We start from the raw sequence: 24165 nt of genomic DNA on the forward strand, positions 1-24165 counted from the left end.
TCTTTAAATCCGCCTCAGCGACCACCACTTTTCCCCCTTTAGTGGTTAATTGATTAGTGATTATCTATACAGTTTCTATTGGCCCTGTATTATTTCTCTTTCTAAGCGTGTCTTTGCTCAGTGCTCTATAATATATATATATATATATATTTTTTTTTTTTTTTTCTTTACAGTGCCTTGTGCTATTTACCTTATATTACCATCAAGTGGTTCCTCCTTCCTTTTTCCTATAATTCATGTTAAGGGAGGATTTAGTGAATCTCAACCTATAAATATTACTTTACATATGTGACTCTTATATCATTTCTAGTTTGGGCGTGGCTACGGAGGGCAGGGAGTGAGACGTGCGTCGCTGCTCTCTCCTGCTCCATAATAATGGATACAATCCTACTAAGCTCTCCCCAATGAGAGGTGATTGCTGGAGGCATGAAAAAAGGAGTTTGCTCCCTTACCTCCGCTGTGCCTGAATAAGGAGTAACTCCTGGTCCGGTGAGATCCCCCGACTGTGACAGAGCGGGACGCTGGGAAGTGGAAGTGAAGGTGACGTAGGCGGACAGCGTGTGGCAGCGTGCGCCAGAGAAGCCGGAAGAGAGCAGCAGGAGACGCCGGGTGTGAGACGGCGCAGCTGCTCTGAGAAGGATCGCGGCTGCACAGTAGTAGCGCTGAGCGGGCGCTGGGCTGTACCCGGAGCCGCGGCCAGAGCATTCACGCAGGTACCGGAGGTGCCTGAGGAGACAGGCGCCGAGCCAGACCAGCGGCCAGGTCAGCGGCTAGACAAAGCCAGACCAGCGGCCAGAGGTGCTGGAGGGGGCCGGAGGAGAAGGGGAGCACTGAGAGGAGCTCGAGGCACACCATAATCTGCAACAGTAAAACGGGGCTGATAACCCAAGGACTGTTTCCCCAGCTGCAGAGACAGAGCCTACAATAAGTGTGAGTAACATTGTTGCATATAAATTGCTCACTGCTTGAATTGGATATTATTGCTGTGTTACTGGGTGCTTCGTTGGAGGACTTGGACTGTGCATCAGTACATAGCTTAAAGGGCACGACTAGCAGCATAACAGAGGTGCAGAGGTGTGTTCTCTTTTCTGGAAAAATGGGGAAAACTCAAAATGCGACTGCAGCCAACCGGCTCGCAAAGTTTTCTAGACAACCCGCCACCCCAACGACAACTACTAGAGAGGAGACTTCCCCTCCAGTTACCCCCCCTGAAGGAGAACAAAATGACACCTCCATACAAAAAGTGTTAGATGCCCTGGCGGCAAGCGAGGGGCGTTTGGCCACCAAAATCGAGAAAGTACAGGAAGATTTGGATGTGATCCGCCAATCAGTCCAGAGGGTCAAAGAGCGGGTTAAGGAGGTCGAGAACCGCACCTCAGCATTAGAGGATACAGTCACACCGCTGGTAACACAAATTGAGAACATGGCCATTCAAATAAAGTTACTTAATACAAAGATGACAGATATGGAAGGGCGTTCGCGGAGGAAAAATATAAGATTGGTGGGTTTACCTGAGAGAATAGAAGGGGCAAACCCGGAGTTGTTTTTGGAGAAATGGCTTATAAAAGTATATGGACAAGAGGCCTTCTCCAGATACTTTTCTGTAGAAAGGGCCCACCGCGTTCCAATGAGAGCACCCCCACCGGGGGCACCAGCTCGCACCTTCATCGCAAAGATGTTGCATTATTCAGACCGGGACGCTATTCTGAAATTAACTACAGTCAAAGGCCCACTACTCTGGGAAAATACAAAGGTTTCGGTATTCCCAGATTATGCTGTGGGGGTTCAACGGGAAAGAGCACAATACTATGAGGTAAAAAAGCGCTTGAGAGAGCTGGAAATTCCATACGCAGTGCTCTTCCCGTCTAAACTCCGTGTGATTCACGAGGGAAATACCAAATTCTTCTCGACTCCAAAGGAAGCCGCAGCATGGCTGGACTCCAATTTTCCAGGCAAACGCACAATGAACTCTAATTAACGGGATCAGGAGTAAAGTGTGGGACTTGACCAGTTAGGCCAACGGAGCATAATAACTGTCCAAAACAAAGTGCGAGGAGATGAATACGTTATATGATGAATAATACAAATTCAGTGCTATAGTGGTTTTTTTTTTTTTTTTTTTCTGGGGGGGGGGGGGGTGGCGGGGTGGTGGTGGGGGGGTCCGAATTCTTATGTATATAGCAGGATTCTGTGTAAAAGAAATGTATATTTACTAATTGATTTCAATTTGAACAAATGATAGGGAAGAGCTCCAATTGGCAGACATAGCATAATGAAATCCTGGCAAATAGTACCTGTAAATAAGTCATAGGATGTATGGAATCCTCCAAGACTATTTTTATTTTTTATTTATTTATTTAGTTAATTTTTTTTTTTTTTCTTCTCTCCGTGGCCAATATTTGAAAGTGATATAGGGTTTAGTATTGGTAGGGGGAAGGCCCGGGAGATGGAGGGATGGTGGGGGGGGGGGGGGGGGGGGTGGGTGTCTGAATCTTTATGAACATAGCAGGATACTTTGCATAAGAAATGTATACTTGTTAATAGATATCAAGCTAAACAAATGGTAGGGAAGAGCTGCAATTGGCAGACAAAGTATAATGAAATCCTGGCAAATAGCACTTGTAAATAAGTTATAAGAGGCATGGAAATTTTTTTTAAGTGTAAAATTTTTTTTTTTTTCTCTCTCCTTGTATGTTGTCGTAACAAGTGGTCTGGAGATTGACTCCTATTGATGTTAATAGAATTTTCAATCACCCCATGGGGAGATAAGAATGTGATGAAATCGGGAGCGGGGGAGAGTACCCAGCCCGTAGCCATTATATCAATTGCCCTGATGCGATATGTTATTAATGGGAAAGGGAATAGTTTTCTGGGGGAGGGGTGGGTACTGAAGCATGTCATAAATAAAAAAGAGGGAGGGCATGCAGGGAGGGGGGCTGGGGGGAGGGGGTACGGGAGGGGAATTAAGCCAACAAATCTAAAATTCTGTATAGCGCCTCTTTGTTTTCTCATGGAAATTCTTATTGGGTGGAAGAATATACGTAATGATAAAAACCTCGAACCATGGTGGCAGTGAGATATAGCCTCCTCACATGGAATGTGAGGGGGTTGAACGATAAAATTAAACGTTCATTGATCCTGCGCCAGGTCCGACAATATACAGCAGATATTATATGCTTACAAGAAACACACTTAGTTGGTAAGAAATTGTTTTCTTTGAAAAAAGCATGGGTGGGATGGGCTTACCATTCCTCCTTTACAAACAATTCTAGAGGAGTATCAGTGCTAGTGCGCAAGGGTATCCCTTTCTTTCCTATTTTGGTTCAAACTGACCCGGGAGGGAGGTATGTTTTTATTAAATGTAAACTGGGTAACCTGGAGTTTTTAATAATGTCAATTTATATTCCACCCCCATTCAACTATGAGGTGATGAAGAAGGCGGCTGAGTTCATGGCGCTATCCCCTGATACCCCGACAATAATAATGGGAGATTTTAATAACATACTTGACCCAGCACTCGATAAAAAAAGTATGTCCAACCGAAATAGTAGCACTAGGGGAAAAGGTTTCTCGAATATGGTAAAAGAAATGGGATTAGTGGACGCTTGGAGAACCAGGTATCCAAAGGAGCAGAAATTCTCCTGCTTCTCCAGCTCCTATGCTTCATTCTCAAGAATAGATATGGCTCTTGTCACAAAGGATTGGATGCCCCGAATCCAGAAGGTAAAATATCTGACAAGAGGCATATCTGATCACTCCCCACTGGAGATCTGTGTGGATTTGGGAGAAGAGAGGGGATATACAGCTTGGAAATTAAATGCAAATTGGTTAACCCATTTTAAAGTGGGAGACACTTCAGAACCCCAGTGGCAGGAGTTCTTTGAAGTTAATTTAGGTTCAGCGCCAGCAGAAATCATCTGGGATACATTTAAAGCCAACCTCAGAGGTCTGTTTATAAAAGAAATAGCAAGATTAAAAGCAACTCATAAAAAAGAAGAACAACAATTAGAACTAACCTGTTGCACTTTAGAACAACAATACTTGCAGGGGAAAAGCCAGGCAGATAAAGAGGCCTGGGAAAAAGCCCAGGAGGATTGGCGTAGATGTTTAAAAAATAAGACAATGTACAGAGAAATATTCGCAGGGCATACCAGATATGCAGAAGGAGATAGACCGGGAAGCTTTTTAGCAGGGCTGGTAAAGGCAGATAATTCCAGGAATACCATAATAGAGATTAGGGGAAAGGGAGGGGGAATAAATAGACAGACACCCGAAATAGTTGAAGGCTTCAGGCAATTCTTTAAAAGAACTATACACGTCACAACAGAGCTGTACCCACGAGGAGATCCAGGTATATCTTAATGAAATAGCACACCCTATGCTTTCAGACGAGTCCAGAAATATGCTCGATGGCCCAATAACAATATCGGAGATAGAAGCAGCGATAATGGATATCCCCGGGGGTAAGGCTCCTGGAACGGATGGGATCCCTCAGGAACTATATAAAAGACATAAGAATTTTTTTTCCCAAAAATTCCTGGAACTTTTCACTAATGTACAAACTAGACAGGTGTTACCAGACTCTATGTCTGAGGCCTTAATCGTAGTACTTCCTAAAAAGGATAAGGACCCAAGACTAATGGAATCTTACCGGCCTATCTCATTGTTGACAAACGATGTTAAGATTTTGGCCAAAGTATTGGCCAAAAGGCTTAATCTGGTTATAAACGAAATAATTCATCCAGACCAAACCGGCTTTATGCCGGGGCGGTCGACCACGACTAATTTAAGGAGGTTGTACTGCCACCTTCAGGCCCCGCAGGAGAACAGGGAAGGCTTGGCTGTGATCTCCCTTGACGCAGCCAAGGCCTTCGATTCCATTGAATGGGACTTTTTATGGGAAGCTCTGAAGTGGGCAGGAATAGGTCCGATTTTTATAAACTGGATTAGGATGCTATACATGGCCCCGACGGCAAGGGTATCTGTCAATGGCTTTATTTCATCAAGCTTCAGAATAGGGAGGGGTACAAGACAGGGGTGCCCATTGTCGCCGGGGCTATTTGCTATAGCTATAGAACCATTGGCCTGCTTAATTAGAGGTAGTCCGGTTATAAAGGGTTTAAAAATAGGGGAGAAGGAAGACCGTATAGCACTCTATGCGGACGACATTCTCCTCTTCATTCAGGACCACCATAAGGTGATACCAAAAATTTTGGAGATAATTAATGTTTTTGGAGGTTACTCAGGTCTCAAGATTAACTGGGACAAATCTTGTGTCCTCCCCCTAAGTGACCCCCCTGACACGGGACAGGCAGCCCATACCCATTTAAAATGGGTTAGTGAGTTCCAATATCTGGGTATTTGGGTCTCAAGGGAAATTGATAGATTTGAGCCACTTAACTTGACACCTCAGTTGGACTATGTAAAAACTAGGATAGGACCCTGGGGGAAGCTCCCGTTAACATTAACGGGGCGAATTAATTTAGTAAAAACGATTCTTCAACCTAAAATAGTGTACATACTTAAACATTCACCAATTTACTTGCCCCAAAAAATCTTTCAATTAATAGATGGATTAATATCTTCATTGATTTGGGGCAGAAAAAGGCCCAGACTTAGAAAGGATGTCTTGGCTAGACGTAAAGGAGAGGGAGGACTAGCCCTTCCGGATTTTAGGCTATATTATTTTTCAACCCATCTGGCCCATATCAGGAGCTGGGTGCAAAATGGGGGGGAATACGAACTGATCTGTGAATTGGTTGGACTGGTGTCACCAGGGCACACCCCCTTGCAACTGCTCCTAAGTGGTAACCTGAAGCGAAAGTGGCCACCAATAATTATAACAAATAATAACAAAGTATTACAATATGGAGGCAGGTGGAAGGGCTACTTGGAAGCCAAGGGATAGACCCAGAAACACCGTTGCATAATGCACATCCACTAAGAGAATTAAAAGAATTACAAGTCGGGAAAGTTTGGGGAGAGAGAGGCATAAGTGAAATAGGACAACTGTACGTGGAAGGGGGGATACGTCCGTTCCAGGATTTAAAATTGGAGTATACATTACCTAATAAATCCCTGTTCAGATATATCCAACTGAGACATGGTCTGGAAAAACAATTTGAAGGGAAACCAGACTTACGGGAATCAATGACAAAAAAACTAATAAAAAGGATACCAGTAAGACATGAAATCTCATTCTGCTATAAAGCTTTAACTCAAGCGCACCAGAAGGATAGATTAACCAATATAAAAACTAAGTGGGAAAGGGACCTGGGCCCCATATCAGAGGAGGAATGGAGAAAAGCTATGGCTAATGTAAGAGTAGCCACCAATCAAGTCAGGTTTCAGCAGACTCAACTATATCTGCTACACAGGATTTATATGACACCTGAACGTATGAATAAGTTTGGGGGCAGAACCAATGCAAATTGCCCTAGATGTAATGATCCTTCTGGAACGTTCTGGCATTTGCTATGGGCATGCCCGAGGGTGACTGAATTCTGGTTAAAGGTCATTAACACAATAGCCTCAAAGGGTATCCCCCTAAGCTGCTGTACGCCAAAAGCGTGTATTCTAGCGATAGTAGAAGACGGTACACTAGAGAAATATGAGAGACAATTTCTCATCAACTTATGCACACTGGCCAAAATATGCATAGCCAGAAAATGGATGGCGGAAGCAGGGCCAGAGTGGGCCATGTGGGTGGCACTGGTTGATGAGACTATTGCCCATGAGAGATATGTACATGTGACAAGGGGAACAGAAAATAAATTCCACCTAATATGGAACAAGTGGTAAAAGATAAAAAGAAAGAGGGAGAAAATAAAATAAATAAATAAACTGAATAATGGATGTTGGCTTATGAAAGGGTGGGGGGGAGGGTTTTTAGGGGGTAGGGAAGGACTGCAAGGAAACAAAATAATAAATGTTTAAGGCTTGGGTACAAGCGTATGCACAATGGTTGGTTTGAATATGCTGGGTATTTGGCTCCGTACAACGACACCCACTTGAAAACCAGATAAATTATATTTGAAATGAAATGTACAGATTATATTTGAAATGAAATCTACAGATATATCTACAGATATATGTATAATAGTTCTGAAAATAATTCATTATGGAAAGTAATGAGATAGAGGGTGCACTACCTACATACGATGTTTTAAATGTGTGTCTATATTGTCTGTATTGTTGTTTTGTTTTTGTAAATGGAAAAATGTAAATAAAGATTTAAAGTCAAAGAATTTAAAGTGACAAGCATAATAATGTCATAATCTAATGATTAGGCAAGCCACATTTTGCTTCGCTCCTACACCACAAAATAACATGAAGGACATTTTGAAAGCCTTGCTACAGCAATAAACCAACAAGACTTTGCAGGAAGTCATTAGGTAGTAACTATTGAAGCTTGAGGATGCAACAGCAGGAAGCAACTAAGGCTCAGCAAGAAAACCAAGAAGATTCAGCAGTGGCCAATAAAAAGGCTCTCTGACAGCAACTCCAGGACCATGAGGTCAAAAGAGGTGATGCAGCACCCAGCAGCCTGGTCTGGAGATACTTCCACAGATGTAGCTTCCTGCTTCATACAGGCTAGATGATTCCTACAGAAAATAACCTTGAGTGATGATGTGGAAGCATATTTCACAATGTTCAAAAGAAATACTGAAAGAGAGTTACCCTAAAGCTCAGTGGGATGAGATTTTGAGAATGTTTCTCTACTGGACCTTATTAAAACCCTTAACATAGTTGGAAGCAGGGCCGGATTAACAATGGGGCTGATGGAGCTACAGCTCCAGGCCCACTCTCTAAATAGGCCCATTTTGTAGCTGAGGGCCAGAGCTTTCCAATGAGCCCGGTGTCGCATTGCTAGCCCTCCGGGAACCGGAGATACTCTTAGGTAAACCTGGAACATTTTCCCCTCTTAGGATAACATGGGACCCGCTAATTCTGACCCCCACCCGGTTCCAACTGCTGCCAGTTCCCCCTCTGGCATCACAGAAGCTCGAGGTTGATCTCAATCCCAAATCGCTGGGTCTTCAATCTGATACCAGGCTGGTCCATATGGGTTCATTGGTTCTAGAGATATTGCGGGTAAACTGATTTCATTTTTTCATTTCTGAAATGTCATTTCATGGCTGTTCATGTTGTTTGAGGACAGATTTTTTTGGAACCAAATGGCACAGTTTCACGGGACTAAAATCATTCGAAGCCCACATGTAAAAGGCTCAGTTGGTTCTGAGGATATAGATGGTTGTTTTAGGAGGGGGGTTCTCTCCCCATCACACCAGAAAATGCAGTGACTAGGCTGGTGTAAAATGGGCCTGCATGATCCTGGGACCATATTCCCAGGTAAATCCCTGAATTCTTACTCAATCTGTGTGCCATTGTGTGAATTTTGGCTCAGTCGGTGTGAATTTTGGCTCATTCCATATGGCATTATGGGGGAAATTTAATAAAGGAAATTTGTAAAAAAATAGGTGTATTTGTATCCAGAAATACACTTATTTTTGACATTTACTATCCCGAAAATATGGCAATTCGTAGTCGTATTGATGTGCTATCAATACGAATACGAATTGCCGTATTTTCGGTATAGTATTTTTTTACAAATTTCCTTTAGTAAATTTCCCCCTATGTGTAAGAGACAAGTACAGTATAAGGGGTTACAATTGTGTTGCATGATTTGTATAAGGGGTATATGGTGTGGTAAACTTAGGTGACCACATAAAAGGTGCTGAAATGTTGTCCAAGTTTCGGCTTTCAGTATTTTTTTATGGATGACCCCACAAGTATCTTAGGACATCGGCATCCTGTGGGTGCAGCTTTGGAGGGCATCCGCCAAAATATCTCCCTGCATTTTTCCTATGCCAGCCCCCTGCCTTTTCCAGGCATATATAATTAGTTGAAAGTATTTACACAAATAGAGACACACCCATGAGCAGACCACCCAACCAGAACACTGGTCACGCCTCCCACATTATTAGGTGCTGGCCACAAACCCTTTGTTGTTTGCATTATTGCGCATAATAGGCCCTTACTAATTTTCAGCTCCAGGCCCATTTAGACCTTAATCTGGCTCTGGTTGGAAGTTTCTATCAAGTCTCCACTTTCACCTTCTCTGCTCCAAACTATACATCCCTAGGTAAGTTTTGTGATGTAGGCCATGCACACCTTTCTTTGTGGCTTATTTATATGCTTCTGGAGATATGGCCTACAAAAGTGTTCGCGCTTTTCTAGATGAGGTCGTACCAATGACCTATAAAATGGAATTATTAATTATTTATTTCTGCTGCTGATACCTTTAGTATTTAAGTCACCTGAAATAGTGATCCCTAGATCCCATTCCTCCTCAGTAGTTTCCAATATAATGCCATTAATAATATATTCAGCCTTTGGATTCCTGAGACCTCAGTGCATGATTTTGCATTTTCTAGCATTAAACTGTAATTGCCATGATCTTGACCATTCTTTTTTTCTACTTACGTCATGAATCATTTGTTTTACTTCTCCCAGTATGTCTACCATGTTGCAGTAAACTGTAGTGCAAATTAATACCCCTTTTACATCAGAATCCCAAGTCTGACTTGTGATTTCAAACTTCAAACACAGGCGTTCTTGGGTCCCTGGTTTCCCAGGTCGGACCCTGCTTCAGACCTTATTTACACTTTAACTGGTTATTTCCAGGTTCAGCACGGTTCACACTGAACCCAGGTCAACCTGCTTTTCACTGTAGATGTCATTAAAAATTACCTTTTAGGGCTTAAAAAGATGAGGCTGTAAAAGGTAACAAAAGGGAGAGGTGGGGTCTGCTCCCAGCATTGCATTGATGATGGTAGACAGAGTAGCTGTGTTTCAGTTCCGATTGTTCTATACAGAAACCGAGAGCTTGAAGCAGCTTCTAACACTGTGCTACCTCTGCAGAGTTGGAAGAGGGCACACATTTTGGCCAATAGGGCTAGATCTCAAGCCAATATTTGTGCTAGAGGAGATCGCTGATGTCATCCAGCAATGCCTCCAATTTTCGATAATCCACCATGCGATATTGCAGGATGTGGGTCAGAAACCAGCACCATGGAAGCTTTTCATAACGAGCAGTGAATCGCACACTTTAGGATGCCACGTGTGCTACCTTCTACTATGTATTGAATTTACTGGCACCAGCTACCCTGTTGCATACCTTTGTGTCATCTGCAAAAAGGCATACTTTTCCTTCAATACCATTTGCAATGTCACCAATAAAGATATTAAATAGAACAGGTCGAAATGCAAATGGTCATGGGCTGCGACCACAGCCGTCACTGTTATTCATGTTCTGTGTGGGTTTAGTACTCACCAGATCAGCACTCCAGGTTTTGGCTGATCCACCTTGCCATGTTTCCATGTATGCCTTAGTCTGTGTTGGGTGTGGTGCGTCTACTTGGTATTTAGTTATGCTCTAAGCACTGAATCCTGCCGGTTATACTCCTGTGATATTCCTATGATACTACTATTATATGCCTTGTTCCTGGTGATTTCCATGTTCCCAGAGATTCTCAGAGATCCTAGCAAACTCCTGTCTGAGTTTATTCCAGAGTCCAGTGTATTCCAGCCTGTGGATCTAGGACCTCAGTGCAACAGCTGTGTCCTAGATTTCTCCAGCCTGTGTCTGAGTATTCCAGTAGCATACCTGCCATGTGTCCTGTCAGATCCTACCTGTGTCAGTGAATCATTGCATCCAGTTTGGAAGATCTTGTCTGTGTCCAGCTTCAATACGGAGGTGTTGTGAGTACCAGCGACTTCCCCACACATTGTGTAGAAAGTTGTACCTTTCATTACTTTTTGCCATTGGTATTCTCACAGTGCCAGCTGGAGCCCTGTGACAGAGTCACAGACGCGGTTAGCATGCAGGTCTAACCGCATGACAACTTGTCTTGTTTGTGTCTCTTCTTTGTTTTCTCACGGCCGATGCCCGAGACATTGGTCTAGCCTTGTGACAGTGTCGCATAGGCAGTTAGGTTGCAAACCTTGATTATAGTTTTTGTTTTGTTTATTGCAACAGATTTGCATTATAGCCACACATCCTGTGTTCAGTCCTTGTTCTTGTGGCGTTAGTCTGACCTTGAAAGGTGGCTCCTAGCGGTGAAGTCTAAGACCTCTGCAGGTGCCAGCTGACTCAGGGTAAAGTAATAGTCAGGGTCGGACTCATGTGCTGCTGTGGCTTCACCACCTCTGCCACAGAAGCACAGTTCAGGCTGTAATCAAGGGTTAACTCCAAGTTCACCCCAGATTAACATAACACAGATCCCTGGGGTACTCCACTTGCAAAAATTCCCACAATGTATTCCATTTACTACAACTCTCTGTTTTCTATCCTGCAACCAAGATCTTATCCATTTAGCCATCTTAGTATCCAATCCTATGCTTTCAAGTTTATTTAGCAGTCTGTGATTTCAAATCGTGTCAAAGGACTTACTTAAATTTTCATTAGCTATATTTATGGCCCCTCCATTATCTATTACTTTAGTTATGCAGTCAAAAAAGTTGGTTTAACATGATCTCCTCTTAATAAATCCATGGTGTTTGGGATACTGTAAATTGCTGGATTTTAGATAACCTACAACTCTTTATTTTAAGTGTATTTCCATCAATTTCCCGACTACTGATGCAAGGTTCAATGGTCAGTAGTTGCTTGAGTTTTCCTTGCTTCTACTTTTGGGCAGTGGTACAACTTTCACGCTTTCCCAGTACTCTGGAACTACTCCTACAGCTAGTGACTGGTTCAAAAATTCCCAGCAACCAGCGCCCCTTTAAGCACTTTCAGTATCCTAAGACTTTTCTAGGGGAAAAGGATGCTGGTGCAGGAATGAACTTCAGAGTGCAGGCAAATGATAGGGTATTCAGATCTGATCGTAGTACAAATTTGTTCTCAAAATGGTCAAAACCATGTACACTGCAGGTGGTGCAGATGTAACATGTATAGAGAGAGTTAGATTTGGTTGAGGTATTTTGTTTCTGTGCAGTGTAAATACTGGCTGCATTATTTGAAAAAAATTGGGAAAAAAAATTAATAAATAATTCGAAAAAACTGCGTGTCCTCATACAGGAGGCTGGCGGACATGTTCCCGTAGCCGCACCATGTTTTGAAAGCTGCCACAGCTGCCTAAAGGACTAGATATGATGTAAAAAAAACCTGGCAGACCGTGGCAGTACCTGAAAGAGTGGCCCGGAGGGCACATGGCACCCTGCCCCCCGGCCCAGCCCGCCTCTGAAGATCAGTAAGCTCTGTATGAAATGAAGTTTTATTTTTATGGCGTCAGGTTTTTTACTTATTGGTTCTGCTGTGGAACTAAGAGTCTCCAAGTGTGGTTCTCCAAGTCCTATTATGCGGCCCCAGCATGCTGGGACTCATAGTTCCACAGCAGAACCCATAGGTTTATATTTATTTTACACCCCCATCAGCCTGGCCCACAGCCCAGGGGCACCGGGGACAGCCCCAGACTATAGCCTGGTCATGTAAATTCTGGAGGGGGGGGACCCCTTCATTGGGGGTTCCCCACTTCCCCTGGATCCCTGCCCAGGCTGTCCGGTCAGGTGCTAAATGCTTTGGCCGAGAGGTCTCCCCCGCCGTCTGTGGCATTACCCTGCTGGCTGGTTGGGCCTGGTGCTGGTTCTCAAAATATGGGGGACCCCTACTAGTATTTTCCCACATATTTTGGGAACCTGGACCAGCCCTAGAGCCTGGTGCTGGTTTTAAAAAATCTAGTCGATCCTTATTTTGTTTGCCCCCTGATTTTATGAAACTGGGGCTGGCTCTTTGAACCCGGGGCTGGTTATGGCCATTTTTTTTTTATTATTTCTTTTTACTATTTCCAGTTCTGACTGATCCGTGCAGTCTGACAACTCATATATACGGCCGCTATCCAGCAGAATATGCCCACCTACGCCATCGGCCAAATACGAATCAGTAAATAGGGCAGGTTAGTAAATCTGCCCTATTTACGATTCATATTTTGATGGCAGTCATATGCATTCCTATAATGAATACAAATACGACTGAGTCCTATTCTTAGTAAATTTCACCCTATGTGTATGTATATATGAAGAGTAGTCACGGTCAGCCTGTAACATAGTTCATTGTATGGCATGACATGACGTAAAAACTTCACACCAATTTAGTTTTACAGATGTCTTTATAGGGTGGCCTGGATTTGCACATGATGCCAGTCTTCCCTAAATCTGAGCTGTACCACATTGCAGAGGATTTCCCTAGAGAGGTAAAAATAAATTGTAACCATTCTCTTATCTCCTCTGATAGACCCAGGTATTATTTGCTTCTGAAGTAATTTACATGTGACATTTTGCTCATCTGCATGACCCCAATGTGTATACACTTTTGTCTCCTTTGTATTAATAGTGTAAATCTTCATCGGTGATGCGGCATACCCTTTACAAAATAGGCTTATGAGGGTTTGCACCCAACATGTAGACTTGTCCCCAGAAAAGGTCAGCTACACCCACACCCTAAGTTCAGCCCAGATGGAAATGGAAAATGCTTTTGGCCATTTAAAAGGCTGTTGCCGCTGCCGTATGAAGAGGATTGATGTGGACCTACAATTAATACCCGATGTAGTAGCAACATTTGTGAGCTCCAAAAGAACCACTTCCTTCCGGAGTGGGATGTGCAGAACACAGGTGGGGGCTTTCCAAGTGATGCAGCATATTACGATGGGGAGTATGAAGTTCCCAGACAAAATCAACATTACAACACAGGACACAGTTTAAAAGCAGTGCCACTCTTCCTAAAGCACAAAATGTAAATATTAAGAATGTGGACCAATATAGAAAATATTTTAGAATAGGCACATTTATGACAAGTTACAGTAATTGCACCAAATAATCTTGTAAATCATGGGTTTGTTGGCTGCTAGTAGTAGTGCTAGGAGTGCTAGTAGACCCTCTATATTCTTATGACTGTTGGGTTTGTTGGTGGCTAGTGCTAGGAGTGCTAGTGCCATTATTAAAATTGGGGCTTGTATATTCTTGAGACTTTGGGGTTTGTTGTGTCCTAGTAGTAGTGCTAGAGGCGTAGTTGATCCCTCTACTATAATGGTCATATGGGTTTTCTTGGTATACTGGAGGCTGTTGGAATGTTGTATTGGCTGCATGAAATTACAAGCAAACGTGCAATTAAAAAGGACATTTGTTTTTCCCACACAGCCATTAACTGAGACATAAATGCCTGCTGATTTTGCCTCTCAGCTTCAAAATATTTCTCCATGCGAGCATCCTCCTTTGGTTGCATTTCTGAGTCCACTTTATGGAGATGTTCCACTATCATAGACATAATTGCTCTAGCCATTTGCTCAGATTTGTTTTCCTTTTTGATTTTGGCAGTAATGTTGCAGACTGCCATTGTGAGAAACAATACAATGACATTAAACATTTCCTTGAGAACTGAGGGTATAGAAAGATAGCAGTAGTGTTTGTGTACATGTGCTTGAGGTCTTCTCCCACCTGGACACTAGCGACAGTCTGCAACAGATACTGCTTGGATTTCAGTGATTGTTGTGTTTGCAATGTTTTTTTTTTTTACTTACTATTAGAGTATAGTGGAGTGATCTGTTTGGAAAGTGTCATCTCACTTCTTGCTTCTATTAACCCTTCTATTGTGGCTTGGATGATGTCTGAATGCAGCGATGAATCCATCCCACTATTTTTGGCACCATCATCAGAAAGTAGGAGCTCTGATGTTGGGTTGATGGCTGAATGGGAAGCTGGTGAGAACTGTGTTGACAACAGGGTGGTCTATGTAGCTGGTATCTCCTGGCTATTCTGGTTATTCTCTGCCTGCCTGCAAGATCATGCAATTGAGAAGGACGGTGGTACTGGATTATTGAACGCTGTTACCAAAAGCACTGTAGCGCAGATAAATTGCACCCAATCCTGCCTTGCACCACCGCTTTTCTTAGGGTTTTGTTTGTGCACTTTAGTATACTGCTTCGATAATGCTTTTCACTTGTTTATGACATGTTGTTGTGAGCAATTTTTTCTTGGTAATGTTATGGTACACAAGAGCGTCCCTAATGGTGCTGGTCATCTGATGCTTGTTTTCTTCTTCTGCCTTGATTAGCAGTAGTTCACGGATCTCTGCATTGGGCCAGTTGCTGGAAACAGACATTCTGCTGCAGGTCACCAGTTGCTGGAAACAGAAATTTTGCTGCAGGTCGGGATTAAGGTTTGGCAAAAGTCTGGCTGACGGTGAAGCTCTGGCCCACCCTGTGTGTCTTGATGCAGATCAGGCAGTGAGCAGACTGGTGATATTATACAGTCTACATTATATGCATGAACACTGCTGTAATGCTCCATGTGCACTGTCTGCGGGGCACTGACAGATGACATCATCTGTCAGTGCCACAGAAGCTCCAATCAGCTTCTCTCTGCAAAAGCTGGGTGTAAATAAACCATGTTGGGAAAGTTTACACCACCACAGAACCCGGGTCCAACCCTGATCATTTCCCAGGTTGGATTGCTAGGTAACAGGGCCTAGGTTATTTTTTTTAGAGCCCATTTACACCCAGACCTGACCTGGGTTGACTCGGCAATAACCAGGGTTATTTATTTGGTGTAAAAGGGGTAATAAGAGAGGAATGTACTCTGTCCATATAACACAAAAATAACTAGTTCAACTAGATTATTTTTATTCTAATTAACATGTCATTGAGTTTAAATGTTCAAAACACAAATGTTGGAAAGACTGGTAGGAGTGAAGGCCTTACAAAGTCTGCCAACCGCTATAATCTGATTAATCTGATATTAATTAATTTGACCTTAACTAAGTGTTTATTACAGTTACAGTAATTGAAAAAGAATGTACAGTTGCCATTTTTCAGATTATCACCAATCTCTTGTTGGCATTGTGGCAGATCCTCATGTGTTGCAGTTGGCAGTGTTGAGGATGCAGTGCCACTTGTCACTGGTAGTTGACAATACTGTAGATCCTTACAGTTTGAAGATACAGTTTTAGGTCATGTTGCTTGCCTTTAGCTCTAGACTAGTGTGCATATGTAATTGTAGAACTATCTGTAAGATCTTTGTGGTATACTACACAATATACAGTAGATCAACTACAAGATGAAACAGAAATGCACATCACTAATATGCAAAAAAGCATATGCTCTAAGAAGCAACTTTTTGTAAATCTTTGAGTACATCACAATGTATGCTTTTATTTAAGTAAGGATCATTTTTTACACATATACAGATTAAGCTGAAAATCTGATATACAAAATCCAACTGTTTTTAACGAATATACTGTAGTATAGTGACACATTGCTTCAATGTATACAAACCTTGTTTCATGCACAAATTTCTAAAACATATTGTAGGAAATTACTTTTAGGCTACATGTATAAGGTATGAAACAAATGCATTTTGTGGACTTGGACCCATCCCAAAGATATCTCATTATTATATGCAAATATTCCAAAAATCAAAAATGCTTTTAGTCCCAAGACATTTGTATATAAAGACTCAATCTGCATTAAACATAAAGTTAAAAATACTGCAGTTTGAGAATGTTGGACTTGTTTGTTGTTGGTTATGTTAACTCCTATTGACAATGGTAAACACTTCCACATATGATTAATAGATATTGTATACCATCATGTACAGTAATTAGTATCTACATTGATTTGCTGCCAAGAATGAGCTAATGGAGTAATAGTGAACACACAGTACTAGAAGTATGTATTGCCTTTTCATTAGTTACTAAAATCGAATTATAAATCTTCTATGAATAGGACAAAACGTGTGGTTAATACATCGTAAATGGGTTGCTTGATGTCTTTTTTCAATGTGTGCCCATCAGTATGAATAAATGTTAGGGTTGGGATACGGAATTTTTATTTCTGGGATCCTAAATAATGTATTACTTAAATTTTTGTGGCTTTATATAAAACCTCAAGCAAGCCTAAATAAAAAAGAACATATTAAAACAAACCCAAAGTAAACCAGCATGTTGTCAAAGAGATTATTATTATTATTATTATTATTATTATCATTATTATTATTATTATTATTATTATTAATAACAGTTATTTATATAGTGCACACATAGGGCCTTATTCTAATCTGAGCTCAGTACAAATGTGTTCGGAAAATGGACAAAACCATGTGCTCTGCAGGTGGGGCAAATGTAACATGTGCAGAGAGACTTAAATTTGGGTGGGATGTGCTGAAACTGAAATCGAAATTGCAGTGTAATAATAAAACAGCCACTATTTAATAACTCACATAAATCTAACTCTCTCTATACATGTTACATTTGCCCCACCTGCAGTGCACATGGTTTTGTCCATTTTACGAACACATTTGTACTGAGCTCAGATCTGAATAAGGCCCATATTCTGCAGCGCTTTACAGAGAATGTTTGAACATTCACATCAGTCCCTGCCCCAGTGGAGCTTACAATCTATATTCCCTACCACATGTACACGTACACACAGACATTCTAGGGTTCATTTAGTTGGGGGCCAATTAACCTACCAGTATATTTTTGGGAGTGTGGGAGGAAACCGGAGGGAGTACCCAGAGGAGACCCAATCAACATGGGGAGAATATACAAACTCCGAGCAATTAGGGCAGGGTTGCCTACTTTTGAAAAATCATTTCAGGGAGAAAATTAAAAGCCAGGGGGCGGGCCTTGCGTTGCCAGGGGGTGGCCTTGTGACGCAAGGGGCGGGCCTTGTGACGCAAGGGGCGGGCCTTGTGACGCAAGGGGCTGGGCCTTGTGACGCAAGGGGTGGGCCTTGTGACACAAGGGGGTGGGCCCTACAGTATTTTGATAAGCATTACACATAAGCATACACTTGGGCAGGGATGGAGGCACACAATCAGGGGCACAAATGGCAGGAACTGGCACACAAGAGGAGGGGAGAACATGGGCAGGGGTAGAGGCACACATGGGCATTATGACAGTATGTCAGATAAAAGGATTATATGCCACATTATTAAATGTACAACACAGTTTGTATAATTAATTGCATGGTCTGTATTTTTTGTGTTAACCAAAACAAGGTCATGATGGTACTGTTATATACATGCTGCACTTAAAGAGGAATCTGAAGGGGAGGTGCCAGCATGGAGATAAAAGGCTTGTACTGTATATGATGACCTATGGAACTGGCTGGGAGGTAGATGTGGCATAGGGAAGGCACAAGCAACATGGAGCTGATAGATGATTTGGCTCCATCTGTGTAAAGTCAATAAATCACTACATCAGCTCTCACTAACCGATCTCAGAGGAGGAGAGCAGAGGATGAAGAGGGTGCGTTCATATTATATGATCGAGAGAGGCTGAGTGCTGAAGCCATGCTGCGAGTATACTGTACTTACACAGACAGAGGCACGCAAGAGGATCCCTTCCTCTTTCAGTTTCTCCCGGCCGCAGCTGCGGCTTCCTTCACTTCCGCGATGGCTACGGCGCATGCGCTAGCAGCTAGATAACCGCGATGACGCGCCAACGTGATGATATTGCGTTGGCGGCGTCAGTGATGTTAACTAGCGCATGCGCAGAAGCCATTGTGGAAGAGCAAAGCGGCAGCTGCGGGAGAAAGGGGCCGACCTCCGGGAGTCCGTGAGATGTCCCAGAATTCCGGGAGTCTCACGGACATTCTGGTAGGGTCGGCAACCCTGAATTAGGGCCATGGAGGGAATCAAACCCATGACCTCAGTGCTGTGAGGCAGTAATGCTAAGCATTACACCTTCCATACTGCCCTAGATACACTGTACATTGCACCCTAAAGAGAAAACTCAATTGTAGGTGATTTTGGAGCAATGTACGTGGGTGATGTCTGAAAGGTGCACGAATGATGATAAGCACAGCAGAAAAATTGCTTGAACTTCATGTATTTTGTCTTGCACTCATGTAGGGATGTTGGTATACGTTACCTATGGGTGATCTGAGCACTTCACATCACCAATTCTTCACATTATGTTGCATGATGTACCATCATATTGAATATTTATTATATAAAATATACCAAATCGCAAATGTATAATAGAAAGCTTTTTCTACAATGTACATTTACAAATGTATATATTTTTTAGAAAATACATTCTTAATTTGCATTTGATATTTCCTTTGTGAGGTGCTTGTACCCCAACATCTCCGGCCAGCACCATAGCAGATTTTTCATCACACCGCACAGGCGTGCATATGTAAATTTCAGTGCCGTACAATACATATAACTGCATCATCTGTCATAAAAGTCTTACTTGACATATTATGTGTATATATTCATAAACACTAGGGAATTAAAAATAAAAATAGTTCTTAAACTGTACTCACTTTTGTTATGTACAAATGAAGACTAGGAGAAAGATTTATGCTATTGCATACAGTACAAACTGGAAAGTTCCCCAGGCAAGAAACCCAGAAAAATGGCCACAATGTTACACTTACCTAGAGGATATCTCTCTAACAAATAGAGATAGCTCTGAAAGAAATCATTCCTTATGGCTTTGTGAAGAACAAATGACATGCTGTGCCTGCAAAGTTCTTCATCTGTCTTGACCCAGCGTGATTTAAAGGCAAGGTGAGCTCCCAGATACTCCATGTTTGTGTCTTTTCTCATAAGAAAAGGTAAATCATGATCCAGAGATCCCTGAGCCACTGTGTTTTATCCTGTCACTTTACACCATGAACAGGGAAGCATAAGCCTCTGGCATTGGCAGTGCATATTCTGTACGCACACAGCAGGTGTCCAAGGGAACTGATAGTAAACCTCAGACAAGAATTTGCTGCTTCGCAAGTGTAAAATGAGATGTTCCTTGAATGGGTTTAACTTCATTTAAAAAGGCCACTCTATTTCTGGATAATTTACTGTCCAAAGAGTTTACAGTCTGTAATCATGTAATGTTAATAAAGTTTGCTATAAACTCCTCTAGAAATACATGTTTATGTGAAAAACTGGTATGTTAACTCAAAGTTATTAGGAGGAATTCAACTGAGGGCGAAGAATGCAATTTGTCATTGGTGTGGCGTTCCCAACTCCCCTGGCTGATTCACACCCTGATGTGCTCAAAAGTGCTCACTACCCTATTGGGTAGCAACCATTTTTGAGTAGGATCCCACTGCCACATATATTCAACTGATCTAATTTCTTTTCCCTCAACTAAATTCCCCCATTATGTTAAATATTGTATACTGTAGGTTCAAAATAACGATGTAAAAGGCTGCCCATAAAAATTCTGGGGCAGATGTATTAAGCTTTAACAAGAGATAAATGCAGGGGTGATAAAGAGAGATAAACATCCAGCCAATCAGCTCCTTACTGACTTTATTCAAACACAGCCTGTAACATGGCAGTTAGCAGGTGATTGGCTGGACATGTATCTCTCTTTATCATATTTGCATTTATCTATTGTTAAGGCTTAATACATCTGCCCCTATGTATCAATTTACAACTTCTCTATTGACAAAAAAAAATAAGGCAGAAAAATTCAAAAGCTCTTTGGCTTCTATCTAATCTTAACTCCATTAAAATTAATATAATGAAATGGGCCATTTGTACAATAGAAGAATGCATCGAAGGTCATAACTAGAGTTTCATGTCCAGTGCTGCAGACCAAAGTTTAAGGCCAAGGGGGTCATAACAGTGCTGCTACCATGGCACTTATCACTTGGCTTTTTCAGTGCCTTGAAGATTATCCTTCTGCCTGAGGAGACACCTGATGCCCAACTTTCACGTCTGTGAAAATGTGTTCTGCTACAGTGCTGAATGTGAATGTAGCGGGTACATTTTAGATGACAAATGGGAAACTAAGATATTTCAAACAAGTAAGCTTTTATTCCAATACGTGGGTAGAAAAACAAGGACCCTCAATGTCAGATTTTTAGAACATAGACGTAATATTATCAAAGGGAGCTTAACACATAGTGGGGCAGATGTATTAAGCCTTAACAAGAGATAAATGCAAGGGTGATAAAGAGAGATAAACATCCAGCCAATCAGCTCCTTACTGACTTTTTTCATTCACAGCCTGTAACATGGCAGTTGGGAGGTGATTGGCTGGACGTTTATCTCTCTTTATCACCCTTGCATTTATCTCTTATTAAGGCTTAATACATCTGCCCCAGTGTATCTAGACACGTGAAACAATGTCCCACAAGCACAGTAGAGGGGATGAAGATTCAAGTATTGGAATCAATATATGACACAGATAGAGGTGTGGATAGGTTTAATCTCCTCTGCAAGCGAGATGCATTCTCGATTTTTTCAATGGGGACATTGCATCCGAAGGGCCTTAATGAAAATTTAGAATTAAACAATATTTAGTTGCTTGATTAGATCAATGGCACATATTTGGGCTAACATGGGTGAGAGTATCTAAATAATTTGAATTAAGTCATGTAGATGGGGTCTGGTTTACTACTCTCAGGGGGTATGTACAAGCTAACTGGAAAACAATACGTATATAAGATCTGAATAATGTGATCAAGGAGTAATATATGATTAGTCGGTTTATGATTTAGAGATATGGATTGGGGAGATAGATTATAAATATATTTTTGAATTCCCTATGTCAATTGTGGTTTTGAATACAGATTGTTATATTGATATAAATGTAGAAATGGTTAGTGTAAGACTAACAGTTAACCCCTTCCCGACATTTGACGTACATTTACGTCATGGTCGGGAAGTACTTCCCGACACATGGCATAAATGTACGTCATGGTTTGTAACTGTCACTGCGTCTAGAGACGCAGTGACAGTTAGGTGATGTCTGCTGTCCCTGACAGCAGACATCCCCCCCTCGCCGCCCAGGGGGGGCAGGGGTGCCCCCCCCGGTCGGCGATCGCTGTGATTGGCTGTTCAAATCTGAACAGCCATTCACAGCGTTTCCTGTGTTACCGGCGGCTAAGCCGCTCGGTAACACAGGGATCGGTGGTGATCGGTGCTGTCAAGTACAGCACCGATCACCACCGATGTGCAGCCCCCACCTCCCACCCGCCGGGCACTCACCCGGCAGCAGCAGCAGCTCCCCCGGCTACCCCGGCAGCTCAGCGCAGCAGCGCTGCCCTCCTCCCTCCTCCCCCCTCCCCCCGCAGCAGCAGCAGCATCAAGCTGCACAAAAATACAAAAATACAATTTGGCATGAATGAATGAGAAAATATATATATATATATATATATATATATATATATATATACACACACATATATATATATATATATGTGTGTGTATATATATGTATATATATATATATATATACACACACATACATATATATATATATATATATATGTGTGTGTGTGTATATATATATATATATATATATATATATATATATATATATATATATGTGTATATATATATATATATATATATGTGTATATATATATATATATATATATATATACATACACATATATATATATATATATATATATATATATATATATATATATATATATAAAGATATTCCCGACATATGATGTATATATACGTCATGGTCGGGAGGTACTTCCCGACCGAAGACGTATATATACGTCATGGTTTTAAACTGTCACCGCGTCTATAGACGCGGTGACAGTTTGGAGATGTCTGCTGTCCCTGACAGCAGACATCCCCCCTCGCGGCGATCGCTGCGATTGGCTGTTCAAATGTGAACAGCCAATTGCAGCGTTTTCTGTGTTACCGGCGGCTAAGCCGCTCGGTAACACAGTGATCGGTGGTGATCGGTGCTGTTAAGTACAGCACCGATCACCACCGATCGCCAGCCCCCCCATCCCACCCGGCAGCCCCCCCTCCCTCCCACCCACCCGGCTGCCGCAGCGCCAGCACCCCTCCCAACCCCCCACCAGCCGCAGCGCCAGCCCCCCTCCCAAAGCTGGTGACCAAAATGGGGTCACTTGTGGGGGGGTTCCACTGTATTGGTGCTTCGGGGGTCTTGCTAATGCGACATAGCACCCACCATTCATTCCACCACCAAAAATCACTCCTTCCTTCCCTGAAAAATTTTGAGCCAGAACTGCATTTTTCTGTAAAAAATTACATTTTTTTACACAAAAATGCAGATCTGGCTCAAAATTTTTCATTTTCACAAGGAATGAAGGATACAAAGCACCCCAAAATCTGTGCCCCAATTTCTCCCGAGTACGGCAATGCCTCACATGTGACCAAAAAATACCAGTTGGGTGCATGGCAGGACTCAGAAGGGAAGGAGTGATTTTTGGATTTTGCAGCACAGATTTTGGTGGAATGAATGGTGGGTGCTATGTTGCACCAATACAGTGGAACCCCCCCACAAGTCACCCCATTTTGCAAAGTACACCCCTCAGGGAATTCATCTAGGGGTATAGTGTACATTTCAAACCCCCAGGGGTTTCACCAATTTTGATACAAGTGGGCAGTGAAAATGAAAAATTACATTTTTTTACACAAAAATGCAGATCTGGCTCAAAATTTTTCATTTTCACAAGGAATGAAGGATACAAAGCACCCCAAAATCTGTGCCCCAATTTCTCCCGAGTACGGCAATGCCTCACATGTGACCAAAAAATACCAGTTGGGTGCATGGCAGGACTCAGAAGGGAAGGAGTGATTTTTGGATTTTGCAGCACAGATTTTGGTGGAATGAATGGTGGGTGCTATGTTGCACCAATACAGTGGAACCCCCCCACAAGTCACCCCATTTTGCAAACTACACCCTTCAGGGAATTCATCTAGGGGTATAGTGTACATTTCAAACCCCCAGGGGTTTCACCAATTTTGATACAACTGAGCTGTGAAAATGAAAAATTATTTTTTTTTATTTTCACTGCCCAGTTGTACCACAATTGGTGAAACCCCTGGGGGTTTGAAATGTACACTATACCCCTAGATGAATTCCCTGAAGGGTGTAGTTTGCAAAATGGGGTCACTTGTGGGGGGGTTCCTAACTTTTAGCATCTTATGGTGCCTAGAAACCTACATGGTGCCTAAAAAATAATCTCATAAAAAGGAGGCTCCAAAATCAAGTAGGTGCTCCTTCTATTATGAAGCCTGTGGTTTGGTCACCGTGCACACTAGGGCCACATATAGGATATTTATGAAAACCAAAGAATTGGGGGAATCAATTTTTAGTCACATTTCTCTAGTAAAATCTACTGTATTCGTTAGAAAAATGTATTAAAATTG

At 42.2% G+C, this 24165-nt stretch overlaps 1 protein-coding gene across 1 annotated transcript in view; it reads right to left on the reverse strand.

The window, feature by feature from the left end:
- Positions 1-19645, reverse strand: part of NTMT2 (N-terminal Xaa-Pro-Lys N-methyltransferase 2) — a 143728-nt gene extending 124083 nt beyond the window's left edge. Inside the window, exon 1 of the mRNA XM_083158040.1 lies at positions 19446-19645. Coding sequence (XP_083014166.1) covers positions 19446-19617 — 172 coding nt within the window. The 5' untranslated portion in view covers positions 19618-19645. The remainder of the gene's footprint in view (positions 1-19445) is intronic.
- Positions 19646-24165: the final 4520 nt, after the last annotated feature.

Source organism: Crinia signifera, chromosome 8 (assembly GCF_055691185.1).
Source record: "Crinia signifera chromosome 8, ASM5569118v1, whole genome shotgun sequence".
Classification (NCBI taxonomy): Eukaryota; Metazoa; Chordata; class Amphibia; order Anura; family Myobatrachidae; genus Crinia; species Crinia signifera.